A 22,037-nucleotide genomic window follows, 5' to 3' on the forward strand; every position below is an offset into this window, starting at 1 on the left:
TTCCAGCATTTGTTCAGTCTGCAGTCTCTGGAAAACATCTGATTCATTTTTGTAACCAGTCCCAGATGCGGCAGCGTGAGAGTGTGTGTGCATGAGCGCGTCAGTGTGAGTTTGTCAGTGCATGAGCATTTTGGGGAGAAATATCTGCTGTGTAGAGAAGGGGAGGGAAAGAAGATCAGTGTGGATTCTTTTTTTTTTTTTTTTTTTTTAAATATAACTTTTTTTTTTTTTTTTTTTTAGGTATGAACGCGGCGTGCGTCTCATACTGCGATATGACATCGATGGATTCATATTATAGCACGTCTACTGCGCAAGGTAGGGATCACCAGGGGAACCCGTTCAGGACTTTCCCGACCACTGAAACCAAATACAGCCCCACGTTCATTACGGGTAAAGGACAGGCTTACGGAGAGAAGTCCCGGAGTCCTTTCCAGCCGGAGTGCCAGTCGTTGGATGGCACCGAGGACGGCACCTTCAACAAATACCAGCTCTTCATGCAGCGGCCGACCTGCAAAACTCCGCCCGAAGGCAGCAAGCTGCACCCGGACAGCGGACACAACGGGACGCTGATTCCCTGCTATGGTGAGTGCGCATGAGAGGGACTATAGTGAGACTATATATATATATATGAGGCAATGTATCCGGCATTGAGTTAAAACGGAAATGTATGACAAACTGGGGCATTTTGCGAGCAGTAATGGAAATGCACTGTAGTGAGTAATACAGAATCTGAAAGGCAGTAAAAAAAAGTGTGAGAGAAGAGGAGAGAAGAGGAGAGAAGAGGAGAGAAGAGGAGAAGGTAAACCCACAAAGACTGCCATCAGACATATATGTTTTTTTAACTGGACAAAACTGTGTATATTTCCAAAGTAAATGCATATTAAATCTAAAAAGGTCGGGTCCTATGAAATTATTGTGAGCAACTGTGAGCGAAATAATATATAACTTTTTGTGTATTATAGAGAACAGAATACCTTAATCGCATTCCTTAAGACTCTTAAAACCCCTCAGACTCGAGATAACATCTGCATGAAACAAGTATCTATAAGGAGAACTCATTTTATCATTGATCATTTCATTTGAAATGTATTCCAGGGAGTTAGATTTCCTGCCCTGTAAGCTTGCAAGCTGAGTTGTAGCGTTAATAGAGACAATTATTTCCTTTATACGAGATGTGTAGAGAGATGAAGAACTTATAGAAAACGTATTTTTGAAAGGATGTTTGTCCACATATAGTTTATCATTTCATCCTTAAACTGCAGCATCTCACTGTCTGTAAACTGTCCAGTAAAACTAACTTCGTCCCTGAAAAGTAGAAACTTTATTAATTATTTTCATATTCAAATATGAACTTCAAGCCATATAGACATGAGGCACGCGCGTAAATGAAAGCACGCCAAAAACGGAGAATCAAAGACCAATGTAGTAAAAATGAAGAAACTAAATATTTCAACTGCACTATTAAGCGTAGTAGGCTACATTATGTTCATAGCATTTATTTTTTAGCATAAGTGATTATTTGATGATAATTTGAAAAACTGATTCCACAGTAAAGGGAATACACATTTATTTAATGGAGTAGTAAAAGGCCAAGAACTCACAATTAATCGACCATAATGCAACAGTCAATGATAAATTCAGAGACTGCCGGGACGTCCTGACAAACACCTTTTATTTTAAACAAAAGCTTTATTGCTTTACAAGTTCTTCTGACAATTCATTGCACTACAGATTTACCGTTTAAAAAAAACCAATCATTTTTACTGTCTCTTTTATGAGACGTGGGGGCTTAAAATAAAAAAAACCGAAACCCTGTTATTGACCAGAAGAAGTGGACTCCACACGAGACGACCTAAAAAATGAATACATAACGTTTGAAAATTAACTCTACATAATATATGTTATGGTATTTATACAATGTATCATATCCTCGAAAAACTACATAGCAAATTATATTTTTTGGGAGTTATCAGTGTATCTGCGCCAGCATATATGTTCAGGTCCAGATGTTTAACATGATGTTACAGAATAAAACATCTGTTATGATCGTGGCTAAAATAACCTATAAATAGACATGTTGATCGAGGATTAGTGACTGAAGATTCAATCAGTAAAATAAATAAATAAATAAATGAACAGTTAAAAAAAAAAACAGGGACTGAACATGCCAAACACTATTAAACACACTAAATGTTATTTAATCTTATGTAAGGCCATTTAAACAATAGGTTTTTTTTTCTGGAGTTTGGAGAGCAATGCGTCCACACAGGTTGGTTCCCACTACACTGAAGTGAATTGATTTGGCAAGTGCATTGACAGAACCATTTAAACACCATCATTAAATGCAGCATGCCTCCCTCGAGGAGAGCTCTGCAATGTTATCAGTGGAAATGTTGCAGCCAGATGAATGCATCGTGGCTCTGGGGAGAATGCTTTGGGCTCCTGCCAAAGCCTCAGGCGTCAACAGGCTCGTGCTGTTTTGTGTGGTCCTCAACGGGAGATATATCACTCAATGCTGTCGCTTTATCTCCATCATGTTGACAAAAATCATCTCATACCCAAGGAACTTTTCTGTGTGGCAACTGTAATACTGTTTGCATGGCAACCCAACGTTTTGTCTCGATGTCATTCTGAGCATGTTATGACCCCCAAAAATTTGGGAAAAAATTAAGATATATGTTATCTATACATATAATATTTTAATATTTACATTTAATGAAGAAAAATGACAAATATATGGAAAATAGGAAATATTTTTGGATAATGGGAAATAATTTTGGCACATGCTGCAAGATGTTCACACCTAATTTTCCCTTTTTTAATTGAGAAGGCTTCCAAACTTTTTTGCTGAATATTTTTTTTTAATTACTTTATTCCAATGCCACTAAGTAATGTTCAACTGTAAACAATATGAACATTTAAGAGCTTGAAAGCAATTCTTAAATGCACCTTTAGATATCATTGAACATTTCTAATATTCATTTCTAAAATCATTGGATAGCGTTTTGCAACGTTCATGTTGTTTTGCCTGGATGAAAATTCTACTTAGCCCAAACTAATTTTAAATGATGTTCTTTAAAAATACAAGATTCCTTCTGGAGGATTGAATGAACCCATTTCTGCACAGTAGTGGCTCAGGTTGGCGAGTTTGTTTCCTTGAGTGCATGTTAATCAGTGAGACTGTCCCACAGCGAGAGCAGGGATGGAGCCGTCTACCTGCTCACACAGCGATGAATGAAATAAAACCCCTGGAGCTGATCGAGTGCTGAGGAATGCAGGTCAGCACTGCAGGAGAGGTCTGCATTAATCTAAGGCAGATGTGCATCACTGGCTCCTATAGTTATTATTCATACTCCCCAAACATCAGATCTCCAAAGCTTCACAGAGTGCCCAAAATGACAAAATGGGACTGGTTTACATAACCCAGTGTCAACAATACCTTGTACAAATAAGCAACGAGTCAGAAATGGACATTGAGATTGGGTAATGATTTGAAGGGCTCAGGAGAAATGAGAGAGTTTCGCAAACGTGTGGGAATGACTGTTTACATGCAAGTACTTTAATGACCTCTATGGCTTTTAAACGCTTTTTAGAGTCTTCTGCTTCATAATTTTTATTAATTTTCAGTTTTTATCCTTGATACAGATTGCTTGCTGCAACATGGACTTATAATGAAACATATTAACACTTTTTTTTAAATAATTTTGAGAGAATGTAAGGAGGAGCTAAGGCTAAAACTGAAAAGTGAAAGTCATTGTGTTTATAGGCCTGTAGCTGATAATGTGGTTGAGTTCTGCCTTGCTGATGTACAATGTATTTGTGGGAACACTACTCACTAAAGGCAGTTTGTTCCTCGTCCTCTTTGTCTTTTCACAAAATAACAGTTTAAAGTGAATAAAAACATTTATAACAAACAGCTTAAACTCTGTGCCTTTAGCAACCACTCCTCCCTTTAGCGGGAAATTGAAGTATCCTGTGATATGTAAAACATTTTTCTCTGCGCATGAAAACCAAAACAAGTCCCCCCAAAAAAGTCCTGGCAGCATTTTAAAAGACTCCTGTCACAATATAGTTCTCTGTTAGAAAGCTCGGGGAAGTGATGTCACAGGACATGCATGTGCTGATGACTAACACATTGTGTCGATGTTAACAATAAGCCTGAACGACACCTGTGATCGTGCCGCCGCGTGTCTGTGAACCAGAATAAATTAGAATATGAAATGAGAATGCTTGAAACGATGAATACTCGGCTTGTTAAAATGTAATGACTATCAATGTGTGAAGCTGCAGCAATCTGCCTACCATTAAATGAAAATACATCTGAGATGTCAACTCTGAGAACTGTTGTGTTTAATGAGGTGTTACTTTTTCTCAAAAGTTCGTAAAAGCTCCTCTTATCACCACTCAATTTGATTTTTTTCTCCAAATATGCTTATGCTGTTGTGCAGCTACCGCAGCATGACTTGCCCTTTACTTCCAGCCACCTCTCTTGCAGGCGAAGGTAACTCCACGCGGCCTACCTGGGAATCGCATGCAGGCGAGATTAAAGAGATGCTTTGGAAACTTTAACCAGCTGGTGCACATTTTGCTCTGTACCTTTTGTGTTGAGGCTGTTTTTGTGTCTTTGCTTTGACTTCCTTGATTCTTATCAATGGACTAAATCTAACCTCTGTAAGAGTAATGCAAACATTTGGCCATACAGTGCTATTGTCAAAAAGGGGATACAAGCTTCACAAAATATAAAGTCAAGAAAGCCAACTGTGACAGACTAATAATGGGAACTACTTGGCAACACAAGAGTATGATGATTGACTGTGGGTCCATGTTTAACAGTAGTTCTTTTTCTATTTCTCAACTTGCTTTCAGCAGCGTAACACACATCATTTTGCTTGTTTGATAAATATTTTTTAATACAAGCCAGAGATGGAAAGTAACCCAAATTACCATTTACTGACACTGCCTGCACAAAAAAAAAATTCTTTAGTTTCTCTAGGCTTCCAAAAAGGCAAAAATACCTCATAAAAATTCTTATACGATCTAGACAGTACAAATGTGCTAATGGAATAAATTCAGGACTACTGGAAGAGAGGGAGAGGCTAACAGATTGTTGATGATTGATATTCTATAAACCCTATGATTTCAATTCCTTGTCCCCTTTTTACTTCATGTTTTTCACCCAACCTAAACTCACTTGTAATATTGATAATAAAAACAAAATCACAGAATTAAAAACAGTAGCCTGACAAATTACTTATTATTGACCTTGAGAGTTTAAAGGTTTGACTACAGACTGTTGATCTTGATCAATGACATTAGGTATGTACTTTTAACTGTGTCACATGCACTTAGCTGCAGATAGTTCAAAACTCTCCTTTAAAATGAAAAGCTTTATACCAAAATACAATTTTATCAAGATACTCCATGTTTTTTTCCCCATAGGAATAAAATGTATGCACTGTCACCACTACCTCCTGCATAACAAAAAACCCATCAGCTCTTTGATATGAGACAGTGACAGCCACGGCCAAAGGTATTATGACAGTAGTGAGGTCATGATTGTGTCAATCTATCAGGAGCTGAGGCTGAACAGAGAGATTTTCTGGTTTCCCAGGGAATCTGCATTCCTATGTGATCTGCTGGCATAGATCTCTCCTCAGGAACATCTGGGAGCCTTCCTTCCACCGAGGAAACAACAGTCAACATCAGGTCTTAGACTATGCTGCAGGAAAAATAATTCAGCCCAAAGCATGTCTGCGAACCAGCAATGAATGTACAATTAATAGCCACCAAAGCTAGTGGAATATTTGACTTTATTTGGTCCATATAAGGTGTGATGAGTGGAAAGCCATTGTGGCAGACTGCTCTTAGCTTTGAGTATATTGAGAGAACAATTTTGAGTGCTCGGTTTAAAAGCATTCCCTTTCCTATTTAGTGTTTGGTCATTAACCCTTCCCCAGGTTACTAATTTATAGTGTTTCTTTTATTTGGCTTCACTTGACCCTCCCCGTCCTATTCCATAAAAACTGAGAGGGTGCCCCGTTGCTTTACAACCAGTTAAATTACACTTTGATGTTTTCTCTCTGTTTTCAGCAGTGATTAAATTGCTGACCCTAGTAAACATCTGACCTCGGCTAACTGAAGAGGTCTGCAGCTAGTCACAGAGTAGCTGGCAAATTGCAGGATCAGCCGGTGATATCCAGTGCATTTACATACACGTTGATGAATACTGAAATGAGAACAGTCAAAAACACATTCCTCTGAATGCCAAAAAAACTGGAGCCAATGCGGTGGAATCTTGGCTCGCAAAAAGAAAGTGTGTGATGGCTGTGTTCTCCAGAACAGTGTGCAGAAACACACAGCTCAGCATGCGGGAATACTGGAAGATGTTTGTGGCAAAGGACTCTGTGTTGTTAGCGTGACAGAGAAAAGAGAAATACGTTTGGAGAACCAGACGGAGAAAGTTGTTAATTAGAGCAGATTCTAGTGCTTATTGTGGTGAAAAAGGTCTGTATAAGTCTGAGAACGGTAAAGGTTCTCTATACAATATTTAGATCATTAATAGCAGCAAACAATTATTTGTAATGTAAAGATATAGTTAAGTATCTACCTGAGCAAAGAAGTAAAGAAAGTCACGCTCTGTGTGGGTTGTATTTTGAGCTTTGTTGACATAGCCGCATGTTAGCTTGTCTCACTGGTTAGCTATCCGATGCTGCTCTGCAATGCTCTCATACAGCGTTTACAGCTCAAGCTACCGCCACTAGCCACTTGGCTTTGCTTAGCAACAACACTGGAAAGAGGCAGAAACTGTCTGTCTAAAGGTTACAAAATCTGACTACCAGCACCTCTAAAGCTCACTTTTTCTTGGTTTGATCTGTATAAAAGTGCAAAAACAACAAATCGCCATTTTAAATGTTCTGAACAATTCCCATATTACCCCTAGAAATTAACAAATTGTCAGCTCTTTATGCTATCTGCTCAAGGTAGCCTCGTATTTAGAGTATTCAGACATGAAAGTGGTATTATACTTTTCATTTTACCCTCAAAATATTAATCTATTCCCTTAAATTTTTGAATTAGTGCTGAAATGTAATCGATATACGTAGATCTTTATAAGACTGAGAACTTTGAACAATTTCACCCACTATCCCACCATCGTCCCATCCCCCAGCCTCACAGGATATATGCCCTTGCTCAGGGGCATTTTTCTCTCACAGACGCAAAATGCAAAGTAGGAACCTGGAGTTGACCTGTCTTACTTCTTAACATTGAAGCCATGCTCCTGCCCAGGGGTAGAAAGAAAATATTGCACAGTGCTTTAGCATTAGAGGCCAGTGCCGGGGTAGGTGATGTCAGAACATCTGCCTGCGTGGAGACTGTAAGAGGGTCTGACAGGTGGGCCACAGCGATATGAGGTCATGAACTCCAACTGGGCGAGCTGTGTTGTTCCATTAGTGTCTCTGTCGGGGCAAGTCTGAGCCAGCGAGCTGGGGAGGGCTGCTGCATTATCGAGAGGATGACTATTGACATCTCATCGTGGGACATGCTAGCCAAAGGCGTACTAATCCATGAAAACAAACATGCATGTTACAGACAGCCACCGCCTAACTTCATCACTCTGAAACTATTCAGTCATCTTACTAACCACTGAAACACTTGGCTCAGAGAGTCACCAGTGCCACAAGGTGTCAACTCTCCTTCCCTCATGCACTGGATTTCTGAGAATGACAGGAGGCCATTACTGACATTGCCCATAACAAAAATGCAAAGTGACGCAGAACAAAAATACTCAAGTTAATCGCCTAAACTTGATCTAACTCAGAGACAAATGTTGGACCAAAGTAATGCTGGTGTTGCACAAGACTTTGCTTATGTGGAAGAGACCATTATGTGCTGGTTTCAGACCAATACAGTTAGGACAGGGCGCTCACCATGCCCAGTCGCAGGAAAAGGCAAACAGAGAGGCTGACAGAGCACACTGTTCTCACTGGCCCGCAACCAGAGCCCTTCAGCTTATTTATTCACACAGCTGTTTGTTTATTGAAGGAGAAGGGACAGCTTTCTTCATCTCCTAAAAGGAAACAAAAAAGCCAGCAAGCACTGACAGGAACAGAGCGAGGTCTGTCACAAAATGGACGCTCACAAAATTGAAAGTGACAAACACAATGTTGTTTACATCTCAGGGGCAAGGGCTGCGGAGCCAGCATGGACGTACACAAGGCCCGCCATACACGGCTCGGGACGGGGCAGGTTTTGAGTGGCTTGGGTTTCAAGTGACATGATTGAAAAATACGAGGGAGAGGGGCTTCAAGGGTTGTGTCACGGGTCACGCCAATGTGTAGTGACATGGCTTTCAAACAGAGTAAGAAATTTCTCTAGTTGCAAACAGACAAGGCCTTTGAACCTTAAAATAAAACATTACAGAGATGACGTAAGCTTAAAGAAAATGTCATCTCATGTGGATGTTGAAACGTGATGATGAGCAGACACACTCCATGACTTGAACGTGAGGCACCATGGTTTTATTCAGCCACATTTGTAAGAAAGTATTGCTCTTCTGAATATTCCAATTATAGAGCAGTAACTATAATTATAGGACTATTATTGACAACATGTGGCACTCTTTTTTTCTGCTCTAAAATGGTCAGAAAGTTGGTTATAATAGCTTGTTTGAAAATAATGTTATTATGGTTAGAATATGATTTGTATTACATGTGAAGCCACACAAACTGTGATAGTTATTTAGATTTTTCATGCTTCATAAGAAAATCTGAAGAACGGCACACTTCAACCGAAACCAAAATTGCTCAGATGTTTTTTGTTAGAACCACAGTGTAACGTCTAAACTTTAAAATGTATGTTTTATAACGTTTTTGAGCACGACTTAGTGTTGTACCTCAGTAACATTGGAGAGAGATATATTGGTAAAAATTGATAAAGGAGCGGCTGAGATGTTCTGATTTTCATTTTCCAAAAACCTTGGATCCTACATTTCCCATAATGCAAATGAACAGCGTCTTTCAAACTTCGTAAACTAAGCTAAACTACATGTCTAAAATTGGTGAAGTGCCACTTTAAAAGAACAAAATATGATTTTGTTTTTACAGGGAAAGACAACGGCGGCCTGACAGAGTCTGAGTTACCCCCAAGTGTCGACCCACCTGGGATGGAAGGCAGCTACCTGAACCTAAAGGCGCCCGGCGAGAAGGGCCTTAGCGAGCGGCCCGGCTCCGACTATTCCAGTCCTCTGGACAAAAGTGAGGCGGAGAGCAACAAAGGCAAGAAGAGACGCAATCGCACCACGTTCACCAGCTACCAGCTGGAAGAGCTGGAGAAGGTTTTCCAAAAGACACACTACCCAGATGTTTATGCCCGCGAACAGCTGGCACTGAGGACGGACCTGACTGAGGCTCGTGTACAGGTGAGGACAAAGGGATCAACGGCAGGTTACACGAGAAAAACTTGTTTCTGCATTTACATGAGCCAACAAGTCCACAAATTGAACAACAGAATATATAATTTGCCCTTTAAGACAAAAAAATTCTGATCTACCAAAACCATAACAAAAACAACCCTATGTTTAAGTTTTAGTTACATTTAAGGCAGAAAAACACGTTGGTTAGGTTTAAGTAAACATGGTTGTTGAAATGCCTACTTTGTTAATGTTAGGGGAGCTTTGTTGCCATGGTTACAATAAACCATAACCAAACACGTGGTTGTTACAGAGGTTAGATTTTTGTTAACAACAAAAAAGACTGCTGGATTGAAATGGGAAACAAAAATTGGTTTCCCAAAATTAAAGTTCATCCACCCCGACCCCCTTGTTACTCTATAATCATATGGGCGGCTGTGGCACATGAGGTAGAGCGCTTGTCCCGTAACCACAAGGTTGGTCGTTCAAACCCCTCTACCGGCAACATGCCGAGGTGTCCTTGAGCAAGACACCTAACCCCAAGTTGCTCCCCGGGCGCTTCATTGCAGCCCACTGCTCCTCCGGGATGGGTTAAATGCAATTTCCCCATTGTGGGACTAATAAAGGCTTAATTATTATTATTATTTCCCCTTTGGCTTCCATCAAAATAAGAGATGCACCAATCAAACTTTTTCAGTCCAGAAACAGATACCGGGGCTTTGTGATCAGCTGTTTGAGTCAGTATCGGACCAATATCAGTATTGGTGTAGGTGCATCTCTAATCAAAATTACTACAGCCACTTAAAGGCTTTGTCACTTCACATCATAAACTTTTGGCGTTTTGGGACACTTGCTGAGATAACGAATACTGTCGTTCCTTCTTGGGAGAACAGTCTTATGAGTTGTGTTGAATGACTGCAGTGGATAATGTTTGCGTGCTAATAATCACTCCGGGAAAAGACAGAGAGGGCTGGGAGAGTGAAGACTGGCATGTTGACAAAGATTGTTCGGAGCAGCAGACAGCGAGGCCTATTGTTCCTCATCTCTCTTTCTGCCTGCCAGTTTTAGATCAGAGTGGGATGGGTGGGACTAAGGGAATACTCTGCACTTAGCTCTTACATGCTGCAGACTCTACAGAAGGGTCAGAGGCCAAGGGTTTCTCCCCAGCACTACCATGTTCAAACTACTTCACCGCACAGCTCTGGAGGCAGGGAGGGAAAACACATGAGAGAAAAAGGAGTCATCAAAGCTGTTTAGCAAGGATATAAAAAACACTTTGAGATGCCAGTTTCAATTTCCACGCGTGGTCCGAGACATAGTCAGGGACAGGGAACCTGGCCTGGTCCTCGTGGTGGTACAGTAAAATAAGTGCATTCATGTTGCGTTCACACAGACCCATCTATTCCCCAGATGAATATAATTAACTTCCTCATCTGACAGCCACACAGCAGACTCTGTTGAGTCACTGTGAGGTTTGACCCATACTTCTAAAATCAGACCCTAAATAAGTATGCAATCAAGACTAAACCCCACAATTTCATCTGAAGGTCTATCAAGACAAAGTCCAGGGATATCCAATTGTTGAATACCAAGGGGCACTCGAAGCTTGGCAAGCGATCGGAGAATCCTTTTCATCTTCGAAACAACAGCCATAGAAATCCAGAGTACAGATGTTTTCTCCCAAAATGCCTATGCCAAGGTCCCACAGTTTCATCCCCGGTTTGATGATGAACGTCTTCACAAAGTCGGGCTGCAGTTTTCCATAATCACATCTGTGACTTCTGCTGCCACTAGTTTATTTAGTACAATTAGCTCTAAACCTCAGACTTGAACTTCACCACACGGCCTACTTTTTATGGAGAGGGAGTCTGTGTGAGTGACTGCTGATGCAGTCTATCAATCGCAGTGGTCCTGTATGACAGAGATGAGGTGAGACGGCTGGACTTCAAAGCTGCTTTTGGAGTTGTGCACTCTGCCCTCCCTCTCTCCCTCTTCCTCTCTCTCTGCCTGCTGGCTCTGGAGCATAAATAAAGCTCTTTAATGGCTCTGTAAGCTGCCTTTTGCTGTCAACGTCTTTAGCAATTACTGTATCATCGCCAAGCACTTTGAGCTCCAAGAGCTCCGAGCCACCTTCCTTGCAGATGTCTGCTAGATAAAATAAAAAAGAGTAGTGTTTGCAGTTGGTAAATATCATCCTATTGGGCTTCATATATAAAATGGGTCACCGTTGATCATTATGAGAAATAACACAAAACATTTTTTTGTATTTATTGAAATTCTGCTTGTGCAAATACACCACTAGCTTTCCTTTCTAACAAACTTAGAAGTTGGGGATTAAGAGACGTGGAGCCGCAAAGGACACATCTGACTTCATAATGTTTCCCGAATGATCTCCCTGCCAAACTATTTGGCTTGGGTCTCATTCCTTCTGCTGTTCAAAGGCAAAGCTCGAGCAAACCCTCTGTGAAACACGACACACTCAGTGCACAAAAACCAAAACAAGTGGTATATATGTGCTCATACATTGTTTGCTTGTTTATGAAAGGCTCCATTAAGTGCGCGAGTGTCAAAGTTAAAAGATTGGATTTGTTTATGACTGACTTTGAATTTTGCATACTATGGTATGTAAATGCATGTGTTTTCTGAGCATGTGTACGCTTCGTCCACTGCTTTCGTCTGCACGCCTCCAAAAGGTCAAAGGGGTTAGCTGCGGAAAGCCAAGGGCTTAGGCGTCAGGAAATTAAACATGAAATGAAAACAAGCTCCAGTTTGAACATTCTCCCATCTCACTTTCCAATATCCCCACTTCCCCTCGCTGACTTAAAAGGGAGGAGGGAGGAGAGAGACAAGGAGAGAGGGGTCAGTGGTGGGGGTAGGGGGGGAGAAGGTCTGGAGTGGGAAAGTACGACAAAGAGATTAAAAGCAGAGGAGTAAAGTTGGGTTATCTTGATCCATCGCAATTAAGACGACAGCTCGGTAACTGATAACACTTTATATTTTAAAAGGAAAGTGGAACTTTGAGATACTTGTACAACGTAAAAATACCAACATTAACCTCAGCCCAGGTTTGCGCCTCTCATGTATTACCTTAACATTCCAGTCATAGAGCTAAGCATCCACTTTTCCTTAAAATAAATTCCTGGTGATCTTTCAAAAACTTTTAAAATCACAAACAGCTGATCTGAAAGTATTTCCAGAATCCTTAAAGACTTTGTTTACCTGTTTTCAGAACTGTATTTCCTAATCCAGAAAGTCGTAAATTACATGTCTCTGCTCAAGCAAAATAGTTCCTGGCTATTTTGTATGAAAATATAGAATACTGGAACAAAGGATTAATATAAACCAATATAACAAAAAGTTTAAATTTGAGTTCAAGTTGCACAGATCAAACAAGGTTTAATGTCTTTGTTTGGATTAGGAAAAGAGATTTAACTTGTGAAACAAGTTTAAAATCTTTATATTCTTTCATCCAGGTGGTTAGGAGAGTCTTTGAGGATTGCTTTTGTTGTTAAATAATTTTTCATATGTCGCTGTGTGTTTATTTTTAGGAAAACTAGATGCTTATCTCTGTGACTTTAATGTAATAGCAATACATAATAGGCTGCCTTTACCTCTGACAAATCAAACCGTGTCACAACTTTCTAGAATCTAAAACTAGAATTGATTGGACTAATGAGCGAGTTTCACGCTCCAACCAGGGCCTTTTGTGTTGAGGATTATATTTGGAAACCTGTGATGTTATGAGCTCAAATAACCACAAAAGAACCAAAGGAAAGACATGACAAACCCAAAACAATAATAGACTGCAAATCCTCGGGGGTGGCATAACATAGACTCTGAGCCCCCCTCCAAACATATGATATAATTCAAAGGGCAACCACCCTTCACCTTGACATTGGGGTTCAGCCACAACCTCAGATATCAGTTTACCACTTTGTGAGGGTGAGCTGTCCTTTAATCTCACCAGCTGACCTCAGGAATGTTGGAGTCAGACAACATTTCTTTACGTCACCTTCTCGCAATAACACAGTCAGCGGCTATATGTGCCACATGAGGCCATGTATGGTCTTCTATTTGAAAATTATATCAGAAATGACAATAGTTTGTGTGGGAGTTTTCAGTGCTTAGCTAATCTTATCTCATTTGATAAAAATCCACTCCTGCCCCGAAAGAAAAGCTCAGTATTGGATAATAGATTTGTGCAACAGTGCTCATGTTTGTCACTAAACTCTATTGTGTTTAAGTTGATAGAGAGAAGTGGTGAGAGAGTGACATGGTCAGGGGGGTTTGAGGAGGTTGACTGAGGGGAAATTGCATGTGAGGGACTCTGAAAACCACAAGCTGATTGGTCTGGGAATCAACCCACAATCCAAGTTCAAACCCCTGTGTCAAGGCAGGATCGCTTTCTTTTCTCTTTGAAGAAGTTTCCCTTTCCCTCTTGGGAGGATAAGAATCAGACAACCAACAAATGCGTACAAATAAACATGTGAAGACATCCAGTACCCCCCTTTGCTCCTCTATTCTCTTGCATAGACATGAGAAAACTTTGTAGAACAAAAGCGCAGCAAAAGTTACAACTGATTATATTAAAGGAGCAGCAGAGATGCATGGTTAGAAAAGGAGAAAATGCGTAGAGACAACTTCTTGATGGTTTAAATAATCATTTATTAAAAAAAAAAAAACATCAGAAAAAAGAGAAAGATGCCCTTCACAAGTCTAGATAGCGCAGGGTGACATCTTTAAACATCTCTTTTGGTTCGACCAACAATCCAAAACATAAATATGTTCATTTGACTAAGATGAGCAGGTTTAAAAAGCCTATTTCAGAAGCTGAGACCATAAAATGTTTGGCATTGTTGCTTTAAAGGTTTAACACAGATCATGAAATTATAATTTGTTGCAGCTCTAGAGCAGCAGACATGTTTGGCCTTATTGCAGTTTAGAGGCTACTAAGGTGTCCAAATAGTTCATAATTAACCAATTATAAATCTATGTAACTTAACGCAGAACTGAAGCAAAATAAATTACTTTTGCCAAGGAGTCCATTGTCTACATGGTTATACAATATCAATATCTAGGAACTGTTTTATCCAATAATGTTCATCTGTATCTAAACTTGACAAGTCAGTTTTGTTTATCCAGCTGAAAGATCATATTTGCCTGAAAAGGATTTACAATCTGTACAACATAGTTCTCTATAATCAGAACCTCGATGGGCCAATGAAAAACTCCCCCAAAGAACTTCAACATATAAATAAGAGGAAGAAATCTCAATAGGACAAAGGAGGAATCCTTCTTCTAGGAAAGACAGACATACAATAGAAGTCCTGTATACAGAGAAAACATAAAAAAATGAATAAGTACAAAGACTGTAGCAGAATATTTTAGTTTTTTGCTCAACTGCCATCCTTCAGTCCTGCTTTCCTCCAGTGTCTTCCACAACTAGAAAGAAGTAGGCTTAGTCTGCACTTGGTCTGTCAGCAGGTACAGAAAGTACAACCTACTTTATATACGGCATCCAATACTTAATCCCAAAAATGGGCAAAGAAAAGCATATTCTTGGTCAAAAGTTGAACTTTGGTTTCATGGAATATACAGAGGGATTCCCCACTGTATCCCACAGTGTGACATGTGGGGGAGAGCACACCTCTAAGGAGTGATTTATGAATGGCTACAGGCCCAGATGTGGATCTGTCGACGCTGGCAGCCTGAAGGGAGGCAGACGCCTGTGTATCAAAGGGAGGAGCTGATTCGTGCAGCACCAGGGGAGACTCAACATTTTCACATCAATAGCTCCGTGTGGACGGCACTTTAAAGACACGTCAAGTCTTAAAACCTGGGCCTGCACTTTCATGTGCTGCAGAATTTATTTGCCTCACTATCTTCATTTTATGTGGTTCAGGTTCGGGAAAGGATGGCCTTGTTTTTGCAACAAAAAAAAAGTACTTGAGGAATGCACGTGATATGAGATCTATGAGAGATTTCTCATAGATTCAAGTTTTTTTTGGTAGCCACTGGCCTGTTTTTTTTCCTGATGAGTAGTTTTCTTTGCAGGTGTGGTTCCAGAATCGCAGAGCCAAGTGGAGGAAGAGGGAGCGTTACGGCCAGATGCAGCAGGTCCGGACACACTTCTCTACTGCTTACGAGCTGCCTCTACTGACTCGGCCTGAGAACTATGCACAGGTAAAGGACAAGGTGTGGTAGTCAGCTCGCTGAATAAGCACAGGTACTCATGATCTGAGAGAAATATGAGAATCATTAATGGATATGAGTAAGGTTTGTTATTAAAACCTGCAATAACTGATTTATCTGGACATTTGAGGGCAGCAGAAACAAGTTGTACATAACATTGACAAATAACCTTTATATCAACTATGAGTTTATATGGCAAACCTTATTACAAGTCCAAGATTCAATCTATTTTAGCTCTGTTTTTTGTCTCTACCACCTCCTGAGGATATGTCTCTTTAGCAACTAAATGTTCCACTGTGTTCAGAAGCTAGCAGCTTACTGTCTGTCTGCTGTTTGCTGCTCAGCAGGTAGTGTACAGTGGTTCTTCTTCTTAGAGCTTTTTCTCGGAAAACAGTTGCCTGCTGCGGCTAAAAGCAACGTTATGAGAGCAGTAGGAGTGAACCAGAACAGTTAAGTTGTGGTCTGGACAGCTGAACAATGAGCTGAAATTCAATATAATACTCTGTAAATGGGGGTGCTGCAGATCCAGGGGATGATTCTCTGCAGGCTGAAAAAATGACAACAATCGGCCCCCTCAAAAATTCTCATTGGATTTTGTTTTTATAACCATATCACTTTAACTCATAATTCTTGCGCTTCTCCTCCAGATCCAGAACCCTTCGTGGATCAGCAGCAGTGGAGCATCTCCAGTGCCGGGTTGCGTTGTGCCTTGCGACTCCGTCTCCTCCTGCATGCCGCCTCACCCTCACGGTCCCGGAGGCGTCTCTGACTTCCTAGGCGTACCCAGTCCAGGGAGCAGCCACATGGGACAGACACATATGGGCAGCCTTTTTGGGGGTCCCGGGATGGGCGGGGGAATCAATGGCTATGATCTTAACCTTGATCCAGACCGCAAGTCTTCCAGCATAGCTGCACTGCGTATGAAGGCCAAGGAACACAGTGCAGCCATCTCTTGGGCCACATGATGTCTCAGCCCGGTTCCACCCAGCCCCCCTCATAGCCCTCTTCTCTGGAGCAGCCATCAACGAGCTGAGCGGCTGTGGGGGAGGAGGGAGTTTTCCTGAGAGCACTAATGATAACACAGGTCAAATGAACGGGGAGAGACTGTGGAGATAACAGAGGCCATTACAGCGGCCAACGCAACCAAGAAAACAACTGTGACTGTGACAATCAGCAGATGCTGAAAGTGAGAGAAATACAGAGGTATGACTCGAAAGAAGATGTTACTGCGACGTGTTCATTCTGGATTCCTTGATCTCTCAGGTCTCTTTGAAATATTGGTTTAGTCCCCATTAAATTGGGTATCATTCATGATGATGATAGATTTCAGTAAGACAAGCAATATAATAAACATGGTTTACAAAATACTATAATAGAATAAAGGAATGCAGTGCCAAAGCCAACAATATCATACAGTATTTTAATTTAAAGAGGTAAGCTTGATTCACGTTATTTACTTCCCGTAGCTTATTTTTTATACAACCTTCCTGTCCATTCATTTAGTTTGCGTTACTTTAGACTTGTCTCTCATACTGTTTACTGTGCATGAGTTCAAGTACATATCTGAACATTCAGTATTTGCATTTTAAAACCCCTTTGAAAAAAGTAGGCCAAGCTCAGCTGGATACCAAGTGAGTGAGAGTTTTATTTATGTCACTTGCCATTGCAAACTGTCCTTTAAAACTCAATAATTGGTTATAAAAGAAAACGTTAATTTTGTTGAAGCCTGCGGTGCATAGTTTATGTCCCTGCAAAGAAGGACAGAGGTTGAATGCAGTAAGTGAACAGAGTCTAATTGAGTGAGAGCAGACATGGCCTGTGCCAATTTATTCTGGGAGGAGGGCAGGCATTGGATTGGCAGCAATTTCAAACCGACGTGTCATTTCCTCCCCCAGGGCTGCCTCCACAGGTTCTCCTGCTAGGCTCAGGCCTCAGGTTACAGGAAACACAGTCCTTACTGGCAGACAAGGCCCAGCAACGCACAGCAGCAGCCTTCAACACCAACTAGCCACGCCAGCTTCAATCAGCAACCAACAGGAATAGACACACTTAATTAGCAATAAACTTAAAATCCATCCTGGCCCCGCGTATACCGTAGTACTTCACAGCGCACACGGTGAGCACCTACTGCACACAAAGCTCCACACGCTGTAACAATCAATTCACCGTTAAGACTTGGGCTCAGCAGAGGTGACTCGTGGATTTGTAGCTCGCTCACAGAATCCGTCACATGCCAGAAACTGCCGGCCAAATCAGTGGCCGCAATCGTCCGGAGGAGCATTCTGTAATGTTTAGGTAATGTGATGACTTTAGAGCTGGACTGCAGGAATGTGGTGAATATGTCCAGTGATTGCAGGGGTGTCTCTGTGTGTTACCCCGTCGGAATAAGCTTGTCACCAGAGCTTGGCTGCAGGCTCAGGCTAGAGACAGGCTTCATTAGAGTTTTTGGCCGATCTCTGTATGACGCCTGCTGGGCTACATATCCGTTTTCTTTCCCTGGTGAGGATGATGGCAGGAGAGTCTGTTTCTGCTCCTCGTAGCTGGTTGATCTTTGTAACATATGAGTGCCCATTGCGGCCTCCTGCTTGAGAGTAGGAATGCAATGCGACTATTTTTTAAGTGTTGATACAGTTTCCCGATTGGTCGAAAAGATCATTCTATATATAAAGCCTGAGAAAAAGAAATCTCCCAGTCATTCAAACTCAAACACAACATCTTTAAATTACTTGTTTAGTTTACCCAAGTCCACAAAATATTCAGTTTACTATTACCAAAGATAAAGAACAGCAACAAAGCAAAAGGCTGGAACCAGAGAAAATTTACCATTTGTGTTCAAATAGATTATGAATATAGTTGTTTCTGTTAATCCATGGTTGCAGCTTTCAGTTCCTACGTTAAATTGCAGAAAGAATTGCAGAGCTTTCCTTTTTTCATTGGAGGGAAACAACATTTAAAAGTTCTTATATCATCCAGCGAATAAATAAATGTTGGTTGCCTTAAAACCAATCCCTTTCCTGTCAACAGCATGTAAATGGGGTAACATAATAATAATAATTACTTTGACACGAGTGTTTATGCCGTTAACAAATTCTACACAGATGTTTTATTGACAGTATGCAAACAAATATCATCAAATAAAAATAAAATAGACTAAAATAAGAATCGAAAACATTATTGTCAGAAGATTAAAACCGGATGTGGTCAAAATAAATTATTGCATGACTACATGTGTGACTGAATTTGTACTTTGTCGAGTTGAGTTTGTCTTCTCGCTAAATCTTCCCTCATTGCTCCAGTCCGCTGCAGCTCCGTCCATGTTGATACTACTGAAATGAAGCAATCGAAATCCATAGTTATAAAGTTGTATTGTGTGAATGTGAACAATATAAATAATATTGTTCTTTTGCTTGTACATTTGTTTTTCTTATTTGTCAAATTATGTACCTCCATTGAAGTATTACAATAATATTGCCATGAAATGTTAAAATTATCTTTTGTGTTATTTGTTGCTTTTGACTTTTACCGAGGTTGAATTGCTTTCTAATTTTCTTATGGCTTTAAGCAGCTTTTAATCTATTAATCAAGTATTTCTACTTCTGATTGTGATTTTATATAATGTGTTATTGCAATAAGTTATTGCACTTACAGTGTTGGAGACGTTTTTGTTATTATTATTTTTGACTAGGACAGTGGTCTATATGCTAAAGCCGGAGACGTGTGGTTTTGTCTGTCTCCTAAAGCCGTCCATATTTAGCACCATGAATAGCATCACTGACATCTGTTTAAGATGTCGGACATTTGTTTGTACAGAAGAAACTTGCTGTTTCTGTTGATGATGATTTTGAAGTGATTTTGAAATAAATGAGTCTCCAACCATAAAATTAGTCCAGATTTGTTTTCTTAAGTTAAGTTTCTGCTTTACAGGCTCTGAAACCTTCTTTCTCAATTTATCTTCTTTCTCTAACCGGTGAGGTCTTACAGATCAGACTAATGTCTAAATTAAAGTTTTTTGTTTGTTGCATGCTCAACATATCTCTACAATATAAATAGGAAATGTATACGATGTATACTACATACAACAAAGATTATATGTTCAGATATTAAATATAGTGCATATTAACTATGGTGCCAATATAGAGGGATGCAGGGGAATAGTGCAGGTAAGTGACAATAACATCAGTGGTCTGTAAGGAGTCTATTGTCTGACAAAGTTTGAAGTTTGCAGGGCTCATGTTGAAAAAGATGATGTCAAATACTTCTGCGCACAAATCAGTATTTACCAATATTTGATGCTAAATGTAATGAAGCTTGTTGGGTTGTTTGCCTTTTTTGTCAGGCCACTGTAAATCAAATCTGTTCAAACCACACACACACACACACACACACACACACACACAGTCTTATGAAGCAGACTACATTACATTCCCCAAATAATACACACTCACTTTACTGCGTAGTGAGTAAAATGATATTTCAGACACTTATGAATCATTGTCTTTTTGTGTCATCGCTGATCGGTGTAGTGTCACACAACTTGTGGCAACTGAGTTATAGAGTTGCTGTTAGGTGGTGACCCTGTTACCTTTGGACGGAGCCAGGCTAGCTGTTTCCTCCTGTTGCCCGTCTCTTCATGCTAAGCTAAGCTAAGCTAACTGGTTGCCAGTTGAAGTTTCACATTTATGAGAGTGGTATCACTCTTCTCATTCAACTCTTGGAAAAAATGTGAATAACTTCCCAAAATGTCAAACTTTTCCTTTAATAAATACAAACTAAGACTACCTTCAATCTGAAGCTTTGACTGTTGCTTAATTTGGCATGAATATTATGCTTCAAGACAAGTTCACAGTAGAAGACTTTCAAAGTTGTCAGATCTCTGCACTATTTACAATACAGAACTTGTCTTGTAATCACTACATAACGGACCATGAATATTATGTTCTAAGCCATTATCCCACTAAAAGAATAGCATACAGATTAGGAAACTCCAATGAGGACTCCAAACTATATTTTGTCACGAAAACAGACACAAGGAGTGACTTTGAACATATCACACATAAGGCTCGAGCAAACACTGATTTGCCTCTGATTTGGGGCTTTTGTCGGACCCTCCAAATACTGTCGGCGAATGGGCAGTCAGGTCTAAAGTTGTGTAGTGTGAACGAGGCATAAAAGAAAAAGAGAAAAAAATGTAAACCACTTACCAGCAAAGTAAGACCAGTGTTTGTACACAGATATTCACATGCAGATAGGTTATGACAAACAACAACATGCAATCGGTAAACTATAGAAATAATTACCGACTCAAGATGATTGTGTGTGTGTGTGTGTGTGTGTGTGTGTGTGTGGGATGATATGTGATCCCATTCTTTTTCTCGCATCAGCAGCTTCCAGATGGGATGCTCTGGTCGAGCCATTAGGCCCAGAGTTAAGCTTAATAGTTTGAATGGGCCTTAAATATCTCCAGGTGGTCTTTGGCTAACAGTGTAGTTATGGCCGAGCGAGAGAAAGCTGTCATGCAATACAGTACGCAACATCGTTCACACAGATGTTCTCTGTTTCTGCAATACGAGCTCCATCATGCAACAAAACAGTCCTCAGAAAAAAACATTTCTAATCACTTCAAATCATATTTCGTACACAACAAAAACTATGTCTGTAATCAATCCACCCTTTATTTCAAACTTTGTGCTGAATATCATCCACAGAAGGCACAAATACTTAGGACAACTCTCACGTAAGACACAGGGAAGGCACGGTCAGGAAACCAGAAAAAGATAACCCTTGCCAATTCACATCTTGCCTTCGCTGTGGTCTTTACCCTAAGAAGAATGTTGGAGCTCTACCATTTCTGCTCGCTCCCAGCAACAATAGCTGTCTTTTCCACAGTTGTGCAAGAGTTTAACTGGAGCACTCTGATCGCACGAGAATGGGAAAACTCAAAAGAAGACTGCTGTCACCCAGTAAAGCCTTCAGCTCTGGTGGAGGACCTGGAGATCATCAATAGGAATGCAATGGAAATGGATTGAATAGAAGAGGAGCTGCTCCAGTGGTGGCCTGTACATGTCAAATGAAATACTCATCATGCAATAGCTTTTCTTCTTTTATGTCCTTCATGACGTTTCTAATAATGGTAACAATAAAAAAATTCCACTGTTGAGGCATGCAAGAAAAACAAAGAATCACAAAACTTAAAAAAGTCTTGATGAATTGAAGTAAATGATGGACACATTTAACAATAGCAAAACTATTTAAAAACATCAGTTTAAAAACTCTAGCACAAAATGTGTGGTATTATCCAAGTCTTATTTATCCATTTATCTCAGTGCTTCCTAATCATATGCATCTTTGGCTAAAAAGCACTTTGAAACTTATCCAGACTCACAAGGACGAGTAGCATGCTTGCACAAGTGTTAGACTGTGAATGCATATATGTTTT

The 22,037-nt window shown here is 40.3% G+C and overlaps 1 protein-coding gene across 1 annotated transcript; it reads left to right on the plus strand.

The window, feature by feature from the left end:
- Positions 1-242: 242 nt before the first annotated feature.
- Positions 243-16,566, plus strand: LOC129108792 (homeobox protein aristaless-like 4). Its single transcript, XM_054620709.1, has 4 exons — positions 243-582; positions 9,105-9,418; positions 15,464-15,592; positions 16,249-16,566. Exons 1-4 carry the CDS (start codon positions 243-245, stop codon positions 16,564-16,566), a joined length of 1,101 nt encoding a protein of 366 aa, XP_054476684.1.
- The last annotated feature ends 5,471 nt before the right edge of the window (positions 16,567-22,037 follow it).

Source organism: Anoplopoma fimbria, chromosome 19 (assembly GCF_027596085.1).
Source record: "Anoplopoma fimbria isolate UVic2021 breed Golden Eagle Sablefish chromosome 19, Afim_UVic_2022, whole genome shotgun sequence".
Classification (NCBI taxonomy): Eukaryota; Metazoa; Chordata; class Actinopteri; order Perciformes; family Anoplopomatidae; genus Anoplopoma; species Anoplopoma fimbria.